The 18613-nt window shown below is 44.2% G+C and overlaps 1 protein-coding gene across 1 annotated transcript in view; it reads right to left on the bottom strand.

The window, feature by feature from the left end:
* The window catches only part of SCHIP1 (schwannomin interacting protein 1), a 140844-nt gene that overhangs the window by 95127 nt on the left and 27104 nt on the right, over nt 1–18613 (bottom strand). The window contains exons 2-4 of the mRNA XM_065844784.2: nt 6560–6624; nt 5604–5684; nt 2887–3037 (exon numbers count right to left, since the gene is read on the bottom strand). Coding sequence (XP_065700856.1) covers nt 2887–3037; nt 5604–5684; nt 6560–6624 — 297 coding nt within the window. The remainder of the gene's footprint in view (nt 1–2886; nt 3038–5603; nt 5685–6559; nt 6625–18613) is intronic.

Below are 18613 nucleotides of genomic sequence, written 5' to 3' on the forward strand. Positions count from 1 at the left end.
TAAGATGAGGGGTGATGGTTTTAAACTAAAGGAGGGAGATTCAGGCTGGACATGAAGAAGAAATTGTTGGCCCTGAGGGTGGTGAGAGCCTGGCCCAGGTTGGCCAGAGAGGTGGTGGATGAACCATCCCTGGAGACATCCCAGGCCAGGCTGGACGGGGCTCTGAGCAACCTGAGCTGGTGAAGATGTCCCTGCTCATGGCAGGGGTGGTACTGGATGGGCTTTGAAGGTCCCTCCAACACAAACCATCCAGTGGGTCCACGAGGGTCGGGCGAAGGGACCCCCGTCTGAGGCCCCAGCCTGGCCGGTGCCGCTGTCCGTGGTGCTGAACTTTCCCAAGAGATGCACATCTTCCTACACAAGAATTTTCCAGAACAGCAATCATTCATCTTGTATTTCAGTCACTGCATCCCAGGAAAGGTTTCCTAACCTTCCTGCTTGTCTTAAAGTATATTATCTGTAAATACATGTATTTTAAAAGATTAGTAACGGAGCACCTGATTTTCAGCTACCTAGAACCAATCAAGGACTTGTCAAATGGATATGTTTGACTGCTTGGTTATTCCCCACCTCCCCTCCTCTGCTTCTAGTTTGGGTCTTGTAAACACAAAACTTCAAGAGAATATAAAATTACAGCAGTTTCTCTGCTCAGATGTTTGGTTTTTTTCCTCCTTCCTTGAGTCTACTCAACACTTGGGCAGAAAATGTGGCTCAGTCCAAATGGTGCATTTAATTCTGCCCAAGTCTTTATTTGCTTAAGGAAATCAATTACTCTCCCATTCACACATCAACAGTTGAAGGTTAATTGTCCCTATTTTGCTATGGTCTTATCCCTGTCCTGCCCCGAACCTGACATTATCAATTCCAAACCAAAAATACATGACATTTACCATCAGCAGGGCTGGTTTTAAAAAGTTTGTGAGTCACACTAAATACATAAAGGTTCCTTTGCCTTCAGAAATGTTCCCTAGTTTTTCAAAGGTTATTGACAGGCTTGGCACTAGGAAAGTGTTAAAAAAATGTTCCCATCTTCCTTTACATTAAACAAGCAGGATGCAGAAATGAGATGAGCGAGTAGCAATTCTAGCATCCAATCTGCATTTCCCCACAAATACGTAACTCCTGAATGCATTCATTTTACCTCAAAAGACCCGAAAGCAGCGGAAATGTATCATTTCCCAAATGAGGTTACTGATGGAGAACCTCTGAGAGCATCCAAGAGCCTCCGTGTGCAGGGTATGAGGGGCCTCTTGTGGTGGCCGCACTGGTTCAGCGCTCCTGCACAGCACCCGGTTCCAACCAGCATCCGCGACAGAAAAAGGAGATCCACGTTTATCTCTCTCATTAGAGGAACCTAACTCATTTAATACATCAGAAATTAGCACATAACCCAATATCACAATCTACTTTATCATCCTGGTATCCAGTTATGAACACAAAGCATCTAAAAATAAAACAGTGCACCCTCAGTAATATTTTATGAAATGCTGTCAAATCTAAAGCAGCCTGCCTAACCACAGTGTCACAAAAATAACAGCTGCTGGAAAGAGCTCACCTAGCTTCAGTCTGAACCTGCTTCAATGGAGAAAAGTGTCAAATTGTCCCTGTAAGTCCAAGACTAGAGTTCTTAGCACAGAAAAGCTCTGTTGGATCTGTGAACCTGCCTTGCACTTGACATTAGGTGGCATTGCTCCAATTCCACAACTGAAGGCAGAACTAAACTAAGAAACATCTCTTCCTTGCACAGGAACTCCATCTGCTTTAAGAAACTCATTAGCAATGATTCCTAGATTTTTGTAGTGAACTCAGAAGTCACCAAATGCTGCCCTGGGATGGGCAACAGCTTCCTACAGCTGAGCAACACACACTTGTAGCAAGGGTCATAGAATCACAGAGTCATTTTGGCTGCAAGAAACCCTCAAGATCGTGGAGTCCAAATGTTACCCCATGCCTGACACTGCCCCATGTCCCTGAGAACCTCATCTCAGGTCTGTCCAACCCTCCAGGGATGGTGACTCCAGCACTGCCCTGGGCAGCCTGTTCAATTCCCCACAGCCCTTTGGGGAAGAAACTGTTCCTCATATCCAGACAATCCATTCGCACCTCCTGTCCACATCTCAGTCAAACTGGGGGACATATCCTGCTTCTGTTTACCTGGTCTAACACACACCATTGCAACCTCCAGAATTTTTTAAAAATTATTGAGTTATTCCATATGCTCCAGTCTACACTTCCCTCAGAACCGATGTATTCTGTCACAAAGCAATATTTATAAACCCTGGATCTACTTGCAGATTTATTGACCTAAAAGACTCCACTCCAGAGCCAGCCACAAAGCCATTTGTTTTCAAGAAATGTCCTCTATATTTGGATCTCTAGTTTAGAATCACCTTAAAAACAGACGTACAGCCTCCATCTGCCAGTCGCCCAGTGTAAGATGGCGTGAAGATTTCTTCCAAAATCAAGTTTAATTTTTAAACCTTAAATCAACCCCTTTATTTTAGGAAGGAAAAAAAAAAAAAAAACACACTCTACAAACCACATTTATTTCTAGGAAAAGCACAATTTGGTTTTTTGGAGAACACAAAGTGCTAAACACATGTGAAGACACCTGTTTTCTGCAGAAGAACACATCACCATTTGGAAACACCTTTTCCCACTGAAATCACCGCTATTATCTGCTGTGTCCAATACACAATATTGCCGAGACCCACATCTAACACGCACAGTCACGCGTTCGGCTGTACCTACAAGTGGCACTTCTGGTCCCGAAAATGTCCCTCTTTCATGATCAACCCCCAATGTAGCTTTTCTTTCTCCAAAGTCCGAGAAAGGAACCCAACAAAAAGCAAGCAGCGGGACAAGGAGCCCCAGGGCCGTACTCACGGGCGTGCTGCTGTCGGAGAAGGTGTTCATGCTGACGGAGCGGCTCATCTTGTCGGAGGAGAAGGACGACGGGGACGGGCTGCGCTTGTCCAGCTGCTGCTGGGGCGGCAGGTCCTGGCGCTGCAGGTGCTCCCGCCATGCTCGCTGGATGCTGCGGCAAAAAAAGGCTTTAAAAACATCTTCTCTTGACTGAATAGGTGGGTTTGGGTGGTTCTCTGTTTTGTCTTGTGCACTTTGTTTTCTGATTTGGACAACGACCACATATAGCTAATCCCTGGAGGTCTTACATTAGTAATTCTCTTAAACCTTGCAAGAAAATTAAAACGTGCAATTATCTGCTTAAACGAACAAAGAGCCTTCAACATCTTAAATCGGCTTTCAGATTATAATGCAGATACGGTTGGAAGTTCAGCACTGGACCAGTATCCTCTAAAATCTCCTCCTCCATCCTGGGTAGCCGGGGACTTAAAACCTCCTCCAAAAGATCGTGTGGGCATTGTTATCATAGAACCATAGAACCCTTCCAGTTGGAAGAGACCCTCAGGATCAAGTCCAACCATAACCTAGCCTAACTCTAGCACTAAACCATGTCTCCAAGAGCTCTGCTTCCAAACTCTACACTTTGACCGTGTTTCTGCAATCGGATGTGAAATTCCGTACAGAAATTCCGTTCTCAGCAGGTGGCAGTACTGGCCAACCGGTGCCTTCACGAAGGTGCCAGGGACACCAGTGAGAGGTGCTGGGAATTAAAGCTGTGTTTAAAACAGGACCTCACCACGTGCTTTATGGTTCAAACCAAAGAGGCCAAAGCCCTTGGCATGGATTTACTTTGCACTAGGAATACATCTATATATTTTGTTCTTTTACCTTGCCTTTTTATCAGTGAAGATGTCATTTCTGCTCCCATCTCCATAAACCAGAAGAAACATTTAGCACCCAGACACCACTGCAAAGGTGTTTGATCACACATGGGTGAGTCCAACAGGCAAATGGTGCTGCTTGGCTTGGCTGGAGGAGGATGAGGCTCAAGACCAGCACAACTTCTCAGTGACTGCTCACAGCGCTGGGACATCCTGACACTGGGAAGCACCTCCTGGCATCTCATTTTTCATTCCGGTCAGGGAACAACACTCCCAACACACAAGGCATTTTGAACACCTCAAGGTTGAGGAACTAAAGTATATGTATTTTGTTATCTTTTAGAAGAATACCAGATCAGGAACAGCATCCATTTCAGCCTCACCAGGATGAGTGCACTCCAGAACCAGGCAGGGAGATTAAGGCCTGTGCTGCTCTCACACAACAGCTTTAAAACAGACAGAAATATCTATCAAAACTCCCCAAGATGCCAATGGAGAAGCCTTCAGTAAATGTATTTGGCTTTAAAAAAACCCTATCTACATCTCAAGCATCTACTTTGCATTGTTTCAGCTTCAAGCTTTACTTAGGTAATATATACTTTACATAATATATACAACTAGTATTTACATATTTATATTTACTTGTACTTTCTATTTTAAAGCTCGAGAATATGCCCAGGTTAAGCCATAACCACCCTTATAGAAAGCTTTCTGAAAATGTATTCTTTCATCTGGCTGATATTTGCATGACTAAAAGATGCTGGCTGGATTTTAATCTGAAACGTCATGTCCTTTTAATATTTTAATAGAGCGTTAATATTTTAACATCCCGTATAGCAAGTCAGCTGAGGCTTTGCAGCTGAAAATGAAATTTAGTATGGAGTTTAGCAACAGATCCAACTCTGTAAAGCTGTGCCACAAAAGTTTTGCCCTGATGGAGCAACAAGGCTGGAAGAGGCACCAAGAGGAACCCTCTGCTCCCATAGACACGTGGGTGAGTTTTAAGTTATATTCCCGTGTATTATAGCAGTCAAGCCTTTTAAAATAAGCGAGCGCATGGTAAACTGTACAACGTGTGAAATGTGTTACGAAGGCTAAAATGACTGCATTTGGAAGTCGGGGAGTTATTTATCAAGACAGTGATGGTTGTTTGCTTGTTCCAGGCGGTGCAGCTAGGTGTCAGCCCTGCGCCTTGGCTGACTGATAGAAATCGCTGTGCTTTCCAATAAAAAGCAACTCCGCTCAGCTACCTTGAAAAATTGGGCTTTTTTTTTTCTACTTAAAGCTACACCGAAATCCGTGATGGACACAGTCTGGGTTCTGTGGTTCAAGAATCAATTTGGGGAACTGCTGGAGAGAGTCCAGCGCAGCCACCAAGATGCTGAAGGGAGTGGAGCATCTCCCGTGTGAGGAAAGGCTGAGGGAGCTGGGGCTCTGGAGCTGGAGAAGAGGAGACTGAGAGGTGACCTCATTAATATTTACAAATATACAAAGGGTGAGTGTCAGGAGGATGGAGCCAGGCTCTTCTGGGTGACAAACAATGGTAGGACAAGGGGTAACGGGTTTAAGCTGGAACATAAGAGGTTCCACTGAAACTCGAGAAGAAACTTGTTCCTGGTGAGGGTGGCAGAGCCTGGCCCAGGCTGCCCAGGGAGGTTGTGGAGTCTCCTTCTCTGCAGACATTCAAACCCGCCTGGACACCTTCCTGTGGAACCTCAGCTGGGTGTTCCTGCTCCATGGGGGGATTGCACTGGATGAGCTTCCCAGGTCCCTTCCAATCCCTAGCATTCTGTGATTCTATGAATCAAACAAATTCAGCTGCATTTAAAGGCAGAAAAGACATTCTTCATTACTCACATTTTCACTTTTGATTCCAAGGGCTGTAAGTTGATGTTGTATTTTTCAAAATTATTTTCTTCATCCATGGCGAGCTGATGGCTATGGAAAAGGAAGGAAAATGGGTTTGATGTGTCTCAGCATTATGATTTTGTAATTAATTCAGAAATTTTGAGAGGACCATACAAGAGCTGCTCACTATAAGGTGTTGCTGTCTTTGGAGAAAAGCATCTGTGTCCCCACCTCCAGCCCCATTGGACTGTTAACAAAAAGGAGGAATTTGGATCCAGTTGCCAGATTGGAAGCTGCTTGAGTCTTTGCACTAAACCTTCCAGATGCCCCAGCTCCAGAGACAGGCAAACCCAGCAAAGAAGCTGCTGCAAATAAAACCAAAACACTGGCAAATACAATAGATAGTCTTGCTAAATTAATTTTCATCCCTGGGGCTACGTTTGAAAAGCTGGAGAGTAAAATGGAAAGTAACAATGGTGGTGCTGGTAGCAAATGAATTACATCAGCAAAAGCCATACAGGAATATGAAGGAAAAATTCTTTGTACTAAATGATGACAGAGGAGCTGATGCTGCAAACGGATCTTTTTGAGGAAGCAATTTTCAAATGCTAAAAGATAAAAATCAAACATCCGGGGATGCTGCTTTGAATGAGCCCAGCGACATGAATGAAAGGTCTTGGCATGGAAATTGGTAAAACTAGACCCCGACCTGTGGAGTTATTTTGAGACTTTACTGGACACTTAATTACATCACTCAATCAGCAGCAGTTTTCAGAAAATATCCTCCTGTAACTAAAAATAAGAATTGTTTACGGGAGAGACGCAAAATCTTGACTATTTACTATATTACCAAATGAGAAACTTAAGTCTACAACAGAGAGACTGTCCCTCAGAAAGGACTTGTTGCTTTATAAAAGCCATTTCACGTTATCACGTGTGAGACACAGCAGAAATTGCACATTTACCTTTGAAGCGAGTCTTTGCCATCAATGACCTTTTCCAAGGTGTGCTGGAGCCTTTTGAGTTCTTCCTACAAGGAGAAAAAAAGCCATTTCAATGTGTTTATGGGAAGCCCTTGGTTGACACTGGAGATTCGCCCTCAAGACATCGTGAGTCAACCACTAAACAAAACGGTCCCTTGGGAGATGTCTGTGGGGTTGCTTTCAAATACAGATATCCAAAATAATTGCAAATAAATTGATATGTTGGTCAATATATCCAGCACAGGTCTGAAAGAAAGTATCAGAGCTACAAAAACAACAGGCAGAGCAAAAGAGGGAAGTGTTTTCTCACGTCTGAGGTACGTGGCTGCTTTTTCGAGATGGTCTTGGTAAGAGGCAAGTGAGAACCAGCTCGTACTTGCAGGGACTTCTCTTTGTTCTGCAATCAGAGAGTATTCAGTCTCATAATTAAGAGAGTCGCTGGCTGAGATTTACAGCTCGATGCTTTTACCAGGGTATTTGCATTGAATCCCATTTTGATAGCAGAAATGTCACAAATTTAACAGCAGATGCATAGCTGGGCTTCCCTGCATCCAGGCTAATGTCCCAGGAACAATCTATCCATGACGTTCAGCACATAGATACAGCTCAAAAAATCTAAACTGCTATCTGGTTGGTAGGGTTTTATTATTTGGAAGGGGCAGGAGTTGACGGGTGGAGGAAAACCTGGTGGCAACGAAACGTGTGCTCCAGGGGATGTGATCCCTGGGCTGAGCTTCTGTCCCCTGGCAAATGCTGGACCCCTGACTGCATCCCTGGGATGCCATGCAAAGAGCATTGCCAGCCCCAGCTGCAGGGATGTGCCTTTGGGTTGGTGTTTCTGCATCAACGGTTTGATAATTAAGCAACGCTGGAAAATGAGAAGTCTATGCAAAACACAAAGATGTTAACTCATGGCTTCTTCTAGCTCATTAAGTTGGGAATCAAATAGAAAAGCAAAAGCTACTTGGAGTAAGGCAGGAGGGTAATTTACTTCACACCTACCTTGCTTACAGATACAGGATTCCCAGGAAGGCTACGAACATCTTATCTGACCTGCGGATGAATCCAACACTTTTGTTTCTCATGGGACTGTTGCGATCTCTGGGACCCAAACGAATCAGCCAACTCTACCTCCTGCTTTCCCCAGTAAAGCCCATTTTGTGAAACTGAAATTTTAACACGGTTCTTTTTAACCCTGTACAAGATTCTACCCTGGTCGACATGAAACAAGATCAGAGCTGGTACCTGATGTACTCCTAACGCAGCTTCATTTCCCCCCAGCCTTAGAAGGACTATTACTACAAAACATGTTTGATACTTAAACTCGATTTGTCAAGACGACAAGTTTCCCGAATTTTTGCCCCAGCCTTTGCCCTTCCGATAGAACGCTCCGCACAACCCTGGAGGCCTGGCTGCTGCCACAACCCAGTCGAGAAACTCCTTTTGATTTTTGCCTTCCTTTTTCTTTTTTAAACATTTTCCTTTTGGGTCTGCTCTGAGGAACATCGTCTTCTAGCATATTCAAAATAAGCATCTTTCAAAACTGTCATCTTCAAAGCACAGCTCGGTTCAGAAGATAACCTTCTCTTCTCCCATCTTATCCCACTGGTCATTTTTTCCAGCGTATCCCAGAGCTACGTACTGCAATTTAGAATGTGAAAACAATTTGCAATTGACTTTATATATAGCTCTGGGTGACAAAACCTGCATGACTTACATAAATCATTTCTTATGTTTGACATCATTTTCTATTAACCTCAGGGTGAAGAGCAAACAACAACAACAAAAAGAAGAGTAAAAACCCAAATTGGTTGTGACATTTTTGACTATTCAGTCTTTCAATTAAGCATCACCGGATAGTCTTATAAAAGCTGTAATAGAAGGCAACTACAGAAGGGGCATAGTAATGTTTGCATAATTGGGAAGAGAAGGAGACACAAAATCTATACTAATTTCAGTTTTGCGTCATTAACCATGAAGTATTGATTACTGCTCCTTGCAACAGAATTTATGAAGCTGGTTGTGCTGCTGTGAGGCGGATGGTTCGGATGCTCGGTCCCCAGCGTGGTGACGGATGGGTGACAGTGACAACCGTCCCGACCCACAGCCTTAGGAGACGCATCTCCCCAGCGCACCAGGAGCGACCCAGCTGCGAACTCCAGCTTCCGAAAATTAAATTGGAAGAGATCCATACTTCTGCTGGAGCACACGATGAATTACAACGCCTCTGTAAACCTTGGTATAATGGAAACATATTGGAAAATGTTCGTTTTCCTACCTCGGTTGAATATAGATATTAATAGCAACCGATACCTACAGATACATATAGATACCTGCAGAGGAAAAAAGCAATGAAAGCTTGAAGTGCAAGACTGGTGTTAAGAGCAAACTAAAGCGCCTTTTTCAAGTCTTTAACGTGGACATTAATGATTTTTCAGCCTGTAGAACGGTACTTTTGGGAAACGAGGCTATAGCAATGACTTAATTACTGCCAGGAAACCCTGTAACCTTGTGGGACAGACAAGACCAAGGGGGTCAAGTGGACGGAGTCTCACCAGGGAGAAGCCAGCCTAGAAGAGCCGCCTTCAGCTGTGCCCAGCTGGCTCCCAGCACAGCCTGCATGCTGGAAAAGCCTGGCTTTGCCATCAGGATTTACAGTTAGGCCAAAACTGCCTTTTTCCCTTGCAAATCAGCTGCGTTTGGCTCCACACAGCCCAAGGCCAGGCTCTCGTGGTACACATCAAGCGCAATGATTTAGCAACCTCACCCAGTCGCCTTCAGCAGATTTCAGGGTCTTTTCTTTTAACGGAGAGACCCAGAGGTTGCTGGAGACTCGGGTCCTTGTTTGGGCTGGCACAGAAATGTCACCTCTTGTGTGACCAGCTGTGGAGGTGACAGCAGTCAGCAGATATGGGATCAGCAAGGCAGCACAGAAATCTAAATCTAAGCCCATTTATCCTTAAACTCCTTCCCAATAAATCCATTTCGAAACACAGTTTAGTGCAAATTCTAAGGAAAGAAATCTGCAGACACAGAGCCATCCCTGGATAAATATTTACCTCCAAGAGCAGGCAATGATTCTTTTTTGTTGCTGTACCCAAAAATACCCATTTAGGTCAGTGGAGCTATTTATACCCGTAGTTTAAAACCAGCACAGAGAAATCAGAGCAGAGGCCATATATTAAAAATTAATTTTCAAAATCCTTTTTGGACACGCGTGCTGTCGTTTGAGTATGTTTGCCTAACTGGTCTGTAAATTCGGCACCAAATGAATATATAACAGTGCTTCTCCAGGGGTCGGAGATGGGAAGAGAAAGCTCTGATTTCAGCAGAACCACAGCCCAAACATAGCAGTAAAGCAGGTTTGCTTTCCCATTTTATAATTAAGAGTGAACGCAGCCATTATTTAAACACGCCAGCTTTGGGTAGTTCTCTGTTTTATTGACAGTCTTCCGAATTTTAATAGAACTTTTGTTGAATGTTGATTTTCCATTAATGCAGGAAAACTTGTGCTTATGTGCGTTTCTTCCTCCCCTTTCTTGCAAGTCTCTGGCTGACACACCACGGTGCTGCTTTGAGACCCTCCTCTCCTGGCACCTTTGGAGATGGATTTAAAGGCAAACATACAAATTCTTCTTCACAGCGCTCTCACGGGCACATGCAAAACCCATTGTTCCTTCCCCAGCACAACCTGAAGCGATGGCTTAGCCAGGCTGAGCTTAACTGAAGCGAGAAACTCCGCAGCGCCTGCTGGTCCTAAGACCAGAAGCTGTGCAGGATCCATCCTCTGATCAAAGCCACCTGATGCCTCTCTCTGTCACCTCCCAGGAAGCCAATTTATGGGTTTTAACATCCTCACCTCCTGCCATTTTCCAATCCTGCGGTCACCGGGAGGTGGATCCGAGCTGAGGATGCTCTCTCCCAGCCTGTCACCCAGCTGGGGACAGCATATGCAATGCTAAACCACCTTTTAAGACTTTGTTTCCCATTTAACAAAGAATTCACACCCCCTGACTCTGTGTCCATGAAATATCTTGACTTTTATTCATTTTACGTTTTTTCATTTTATTAATTTCCATTTATATTTTGCCCATTTTCTCTACGAAACACTATGCCCTTTGTATTAAACGATGCAGAGTCCACGTTTCAGCCGGATACAGCCTGTCAAGCAATGTGTTAATTAAGCCTCTTAGCAGGATACAATGAGCCTAAAGGGGTTAGAAAGATCAGGATCCTTTGTGGCAAAGGTTTGTACTCGCTGCTATTTTGGGTCCCCATTCATCGTGGTGTGGAGGTGCTGTTCCTAAGGGAAAACTGCTGGATTGTACAAGAAGACCCAAAAGCTCCTGCTCCCTCCAAAAACACAACCAGAGGGTTGTCCCCAGAGCAGCATCTCTGGTGGCACTGGGGGTACAGCAGAGGCACAAGGAGCCCCAGTTTGGGCAGACACAAGACCATCTGCATTAATTCCCATTTCAGGGGTGTGCAGAGTATTCTGCATCCCTTTTCAGGGGCTGGAACATAAAAAGCCGATTCTATGCCCTGAGCACGCTGAGCATCCCATAAAGTCATCAATTAAATGTCAGATAGTGACAACTACTTCATATCTTGGTACAAAAAGACACATCAGATGTTAGTGGCTTTTGTATATTGGAGGTGGGGAGGGGAAGGTATTTTATTTGCTTTGACAACCCAACAGAGACTTTGAACACTTCAGCACATAAACTGCAGAGGGTTAGCACAGCTACAGGGGCTCTGCGATCCACAGCTGGCAGAATGATCCACCAGATCACTGGAAGAAATTGTGTCGTCAACAGAGTTACTTAAACCTGCTTAAACACGTTTCACATTCAGATCTAGAAACAAACCATAAATTAGCCTCACTGCAATGGGTTAGTTACTGCAGGGAGACCCAGCGTGGACGTTGGGGTGGGATCCTGTGTCCCAACCTGCCACCGGCCTCCGATGGCACCTGAGGTCTTCACACCTCCCCTCCTGTCTGCTCCATTTAGGTCACAAGAATGGGAACAGCTCTTATTTTTTGCTTGTGCATCAGGGCTCTGATCTCGATTAGTTAAAATAGAATATTGTTATCAACTGCTAATTCATAGTGAACTACTGCAGACTCTTACATTGCTCTTCCATCAAATCCTGCCTGTATTTTCCCTTACTTCAACCACAAATGTCCCTGGTGAGCACATGGTGTGTTCAGGCTCTGTCACGGAATCACAAAGTCATTTGGTTGGGAGAGACCCTCAAGATCATCGAGTCCAACCATTTCCTCAGCCCTGGCACTGCCTCATGTCCCTGAGAACGTCATCTCCATGTCCAACCCTCCAGGGATGGCGACTCCAGCACTGCCCTGGGCAGCCTGTTCCAATGCCCCAAAGCCCTTTGGGGAAGAAATTGTTCCCCAGATCCAACCTCAACCTCCCCAGGTCCAACTTGAGGCCGTTTCCTCTCATCTTTCCAAACAAGTCAAAGAAGGTGTCAACCAAAACCTGAAGACCGCTCAAGGGAAGCGTCACACTGAACAGAAAATGAGGCCAAGAGTAGGAAACAGAGGGCACCACTGCAACGTTTCAGGCTGGAAAGAGGTTACCGCTAATTAGTGTGTCATGGGGATGATCATTAAGCATCACCAGCACAAATGAGCGTGTGTTGGGGCTGCAGCGAGATTTTGGGGATCTAGCCGAAAAATGGAGCGCATATGGGAACAGAAGCCATTAGGCAAGTAACTCCCACCCTTTGTTGCTCTTGTTGTCATTATTCTCAATACTTACAAGCTACTTCACTCAATACATGTTTTCTTAGCTTATTGAGAAACCAGTTATTCTTATAGAGCCCAATTGCTACAATTTAAGTTATTCTCCAAAAAGAAGGACCCTCTTGCTTTCCACTGCTCCACAGCACAGGCCAACTCTCAGGGAACTTTTTAAATAACAAGTTTCCTATAAGTTTCTATCTTTATAGCTATATCTTTACAGGAGTTCAGGATGGAGCTAGGGATGAAGTTCGGGATCATTTCACTCAGGCTTTCCTGTAACACTGTCCCACAGAGGAAAAACGTATTGCAACAAAAGTACTCCAGCACTTGTGATGTTTTCTGGACTGTTTTTCGGACCCAGTGCTGTTCAGCACATGGTGTCACACTGGGTTTCAGAAGCTGGAAACCAGGGCTGGGTTGTAGGTACATCCCTCGGTCCCTTCACTAAAAGCAGTGAGTTCTGCGTTCTGCTGCCAAAGGTTGACTCTGCACTGCATCATTTCTGAGAGTTTTACTCATTACAGTTTAAAATTCCCAGGGGATGCATTTGCCTCCTGTTTCTCAGAACACTTTCATCACTTCATAGATGAATCTGTAATATTTTCATTTTCTTCATGTGAAGCCCTGCCCCCCTTTTTATACCCTATGGACATAATAGCTAATTGTTTCTGTTCCCGATCTTGTAAATCATGACATTATTCTCTCCTCACTCATCATTTAATCAAAACAGGACTCAATACAAATCATAATTTACTGAGCGTGAACCCAGCATAGAGAACAACGCAGAAAGTCTTGGCCATCATATATTTGAACTGAGCTTGTGCCTCATCCCTTTCTATGATCCCGGCTATGTGAGGATGCCCGGGACAGCTGATTTATTAATTTCTCTCATAAGTGGGTGCAAAGAGCTGAAAGGGAAACGCAGCAACGCTGTGATATCTCCCCATGGATGGGAGCACTCCCAGGGTGACCTGTTCTCCACTTCCCATGATATCAATACATCTTTCTTTTCCTTCTTTCAGCTCTGCCCTCAGGAAGAGTAATCTACCACACCATAGCTACAGAACGTTATTTCATAGTTACAGCTTCCTCGCACGAGGATGAATAGCATTAAAAAGCCAAGTTAGATGCCTTTTTAAAAGCCTCTTCTTATGCTGTCACTGCGGTCAGGGCTTTCAGCAGCACTGCTCCTGCCTCAAAATACATGAGCTTTTAACTGCTGCCAAGGGAAGCAACTAGAGGGAATGAAGCCTCTTGACATCTTGGCTTCTCCGTCAAAGTGCTTCTAAAACTACAGCCAGTCTGAATATGGAGGAAAAGGTCTGGAGCAGCATGAGTGCTGTAGGAGACTCAGCAAGAAAGCATTTTGTAGGTTATAGTTCAAGGAGGGGGGAAACGTAATACATATATATATACACACACATATATATACACACTTGGGGATTCAAGTCCATAGCAAGAAAGCCAATTTCTCACTGAAGTCCAGGAATGTTTGCAGTCAGATTTGATTACTACCCTACAAGTGGCATCAGACACTAAATGATTCCCTTATGGAACGAGGAGATGCTATAACCATATATTGGATTTTAATGCCATTTGTACAGGACCTGATGTGACGGTGCAAAGCCTGGTGTAAACCACCACAGCTCCACCAAAGCAGAGAATATGTCTCATATATTACTGATTATACACAGCCTTTACTACAGCGACTATCTACACGAGAACCTGAGCTGGTCAAGACAGCAAACAACTGCTGTAGGAAACACTGATTTTTTTCAAAAGCAAGTCTTCATTTGGAATAAACCCCAATAATTTTGGCACGGCAAATACCACCATACCCACTATCAGAGCAACCAGCCTTCCCTGCAGGTCCTGGATCCCCCAAAATCCCCACGGGACTCCATTCCATTCCATCCCGCTGGAAGAGCCACGGAAACAATGGGGCCAAAGCTCAGCAGAGCGACCACCGCAAAGAGGGCAGCAAAGCCCGAGAACAACGTGTTTCAGATGAAATGGAGCTTTGCAACCCAGCACTGGTTCATGTGGGATGGTACCTTAATCTTCAAGAAATTAAAAGGCAACCTTAGCGCTGTGTTTTGCTTTATGGCACAAAAGCTGCACCTTGGAGAGAACGGCATTGGCCAAATGACATGGGGAATGGTAGGTGAACGTGTCTATGAAGAAGAGACGTGTCCATCCTTAAGTGTCACCAACAGCTCAAGTTCCTTTATCTTTACCATTACCCTTTGTCTTAATTACGCCTGCTAAGAACACACCAGCGTTTTGGTCCAATGCTTACTTAAGAACACAAGCGTGCACCCAACTCACTCTACTGGAAGAAACTCGCCCCATCCACCTCCTCCAAGGTTTTCGTTGCACATTACAGCCAAATCCAGCTTCATTTTGAGAGAAATACAACGAGATTGCAACTGAGGCAGTGTGGATTTCAGCATGCCAGGGAGGGGAAGGCAGGGGAGAAATCTGACATGACAGATCCATCTTCGCAACTCCCAGTGGAGGTTTTTCCCCCAGAAAAAGTAAGTAGCTCTATTTATAGCTTGTGAGCCTATTACTTCTAATGACAACAACAGATGACTGTTTTAAAACTGAAAAGAAATATATTAATCCAATTTTCGGCTTTTCAGCATGTGGTACTGTCTACTAATTTTCACAAAAGACTGATGAACTAGTTTAGCAATCAGAATGTTACTGTAAAAAAAAAATAAAAGAATAAAAAGAAAAATCACACATCTATTACAGAAACACTTTTCTACACACTTTGTGTTTCTGAAAGTCCCACGAAATCTCTGCTCGAGGACTCCAGAGAAGCGGAGCCACATCTACAGGTTTTAGGTTCATGGAAAAATACGTGTATTCACAGGAACACTATTTTCTCTGTTATGATGAACTACCGACCAAGTAGCTTTGATTAGGGTCTTAATCTTTATGTATATTGTAATTTCCACCCAACGCTCTTGTGTTTGTCTTCAACATGAGCAATAGCTTTTCCACGCTGATAATAATGAAACCGCTCCCTCATTCTGATGCTCATAACTTCGCAAGCACATCGAGGAACCAGCAATCCACTTATTAATGCACCCGCTGAGCTGAGCTTGCTAAAGCCAGGGAGTCACGTCAGTCTCCGTTCCCACGTCACCTCCCTTGCCATCGCCACCATTGCTTGATCATCCGATTTGATATTTTCTATTATGAGGGGAAAACATTTTATGTTTAGCAGCCAGCAACTGCTCAGCAATAAAGATCATTGCAGAAACACAGGATTAGTCCTTCAAATGCCATGGCCCCTGCTTGGATAGCAACACCAGCAGCGTTTTAGGATGGAGCTGAGAGCACCCGAGTGTCACCCTGACCCTTCCAGGGCCGGGCTGGGAGCCAGGGACACAACATGGGCTCCCCATTGGCACAAACCAACCGCTCCAACTAAAAACTTCTCACAAAAATCAACAGTTTAGTTTAGCAGGGATCTTCTTCTCTTCTTCTTTTTCCTTCTCTCCAGTCCCCAGCTTGCCATACGCAAACTGGACAGCAAATTTATCAGGGTAGGGACTCCACATTGGCAGAACGGTCACTATGTGTATGAGGCTTCATATATACAAAATACCTCGATAAGTGATTTTTTCTTTTTAGTTCCTTCAAAAGAATTAAATTAACTACTGTTTATATCCCAGCATTTCACCCCAATGCAACTGGAAAGAGCCACAGCACAACTTCAGAGGGAGGTGATGGCAAAAATTCCTCTGTCGTTTGCAGCCCTGCTGGGGACCTCGATAAACCAGTAACAAGCTAATGAGACAAGTTATAAAGATGTTCCCTTGGCAATCTCACAGGTGAAATAATCTAATCTTCTCCACCCTGCCTTCCTAGTTAATCTCTTGATAGGAGTCATTAACACGGTTGTTCAGTCTACTGTAGTCCCGTTATCAAGTGCATATAATTTACAATCCCATTAAAGAGATGGCCACAGATTAGTCTCAGAGGCAAATTACAAAACCATTCAGTTGTGTTTTTAGCACATTAGCGATAGCTATGCAAATCCTGGAGAAAAAGAAATCATTATCATAGAACACAGAAGGTCTCAGAGCAAGTATACCCATCAACCCCCACCTCATTTTCTGCATAGAAATTAAATATAATTGCAAATTGCGGGATACTCTGTTCAGCAGCTGAGCAACCACGCAGACTTTTTGGCTTTTGTGAATATCAAGGATAAAAAAACCCACAAGTAGTAAAAGAGCACAAAAAGTATACAAAGTTCTTTCATGTAAAAAGCCAGGATTTAGTTACTTCACAGCTTATGTGAAATTTCTGCTGCTATTCAGCATTCAAGTCATTTCTGCCATGCAATTTGAGGGCTGGAGTATGCTAAGCTCTGGGTGTTTCAAAAGAGCGGAAAGATTGAAGGCACTGGACCTTGTAAAATTATAATGAAACAGATGTTTGCTGCTTTTCTGCATTTATGCTTCTCAGTATCAGCTTCTAAAACCCAGCAGGCTGAGTCTTCCAACACTGTCACCTTCAGGAGACTCCATTTCATCCAGGAAAGTAGTTAAGAGATCGTTTCAAAAACCAGAATACTCTGCCTTTGTCTGGGTGCCTTCAAAAGCTACACGAGCCCTAAACAAAATGCTTGAGGTAGACTTTAAATACATTAATAGGATACTGTGAAACGTCTCAAAACGGAGTCACGGTCCTGCCCGGGATCTTAAGAGAGAAACAGCTGAGGTGTGACTTTTCAGAGGGTACAAGGAAAAGCACTCAGATCCCATTAGTTTTCAACAAAATTTAGGTACTTGAGCACTTGTGAGATTAGAAAACAGGATTTTCAGTGCTGAACATTATTGAGCTTCCCAATGTAAAAAGCCCCTCAGTTTGGCATTTCCAGCCCTTCCTCACTTTACCTTCCCAGGTGTTTTTTGCGGTTGCTTTTGTGTGTGTTTCTTGGTTGTTTGCCGCCACAAACACTAAACCAGCTGGGGAATTTAGAACATCATAAAATTAGGCAGCAAATATCTCTAACTTGTAGAATAAACCCATTCACATTTCTACTCCAGCCGTAGGGAGGCTTGAGTACAGCACACTAAAAATGACATTATTTCCCAATAGGAGGAAACCCAAGGAGTCTTGTGCCAGGTAGGAAGCAAAGGCTTCATTTCAAAGCTTTTCCTGAGAGGTGGAGCATGAGAACAGCCTGTCCATGTTGGAGCCCTTCAGAGCAAGGGGAAGGGACTGGCTACGACCACCACGGCTCAGGGCAGGTGATGGGCAGAGGTGTTAAACTCCTCCCAACATCTAGGCTTGAATCTGGTTCAAAAAGCCCATCCTAAGGCCGTAGGTTGGTCCAAGCCTCTCCTCCTCTTCAGAGTTCGCTGACATTAGCAAGATGCCCGCAACGCCGAAAATATTTAGTGATGACACATGCAGGACTCACATCGCCAACCTGGATAGTAACAGCGCAACAATCCCGAGTTTTATGTTAATATTATAGGCGAAGCCACAGCAAGCGCTGATGTAAAGGAGGAGGGATGTATGGAGGTGTCTGTTAGGTCAGAGTCTGCCCTTGTTTGAGCTCCTGAGGAGTTAAATCTCATTTCTCATGGACTGCAGCTATCTAAGAAGATGTTTTAATTGCAGGTGGTTGCTTGGCAACTGCATCCCATGCGCTGCAGCGATGCTTTTCACCTGGAGCAGATAAACATCAGGATGGCACTTTACAAATCTGATTAGCAGAGATGAAATCGCTGGCTACAACGAGCCGTGAGTGCTCTTCCAGAAGTTGTGGATCTCACCTGATACCCATCAGCTCGGAAAACCCGATGAAGCTCATTTGCAGGTTAGCAGAGCTCTCTTCTCCTCCTCTAGCCCTGCAAACCTTTCGATCCGCTTCTCACAACCGGAGCTTAGCGAGGGGGAGATAACATTGGCAGCATTTTTCTTACATGAAGGATTTCACCACAGGTGGAACACGTAATGATAAAACACTGCAGCACCTGTAATCACGCACAGATGTTTTTCTGAACAGGCCTATGATTTTTTTGGGAAGCATCAGGAAAAAAAGAAGCACATTTCCAGACCACAAAGAAACATATTTCCTTGTGACTTCTGCAACTGGACATTACTCTTTAAAGAGGAGCATTTACAAGCTGGTTATTGGTGCTATTACTACACTGGTGCATTTCTAACAGAGAATATCAAGCTCCTGGACAGCCCACTTCCAACACCTTTGCATTATAACGCTGGTATAAATGTTA

Source organism: Patagioenas fasciata, chromosome 9 (genome assembly GCF_037038585.1).
Source record: "Patagioenas fasciata isolate bPatFas1 chromosome 9, bPatFas1.hap1, whole genome shotgun sequence".
NCBI classification, from domain to species: domain Eukaryota; kingdom Metazoa; phylum Chordata; class Aves; order Columbiformes; family Columbidae; genus Patagioenas; species Patagioenas fasciata.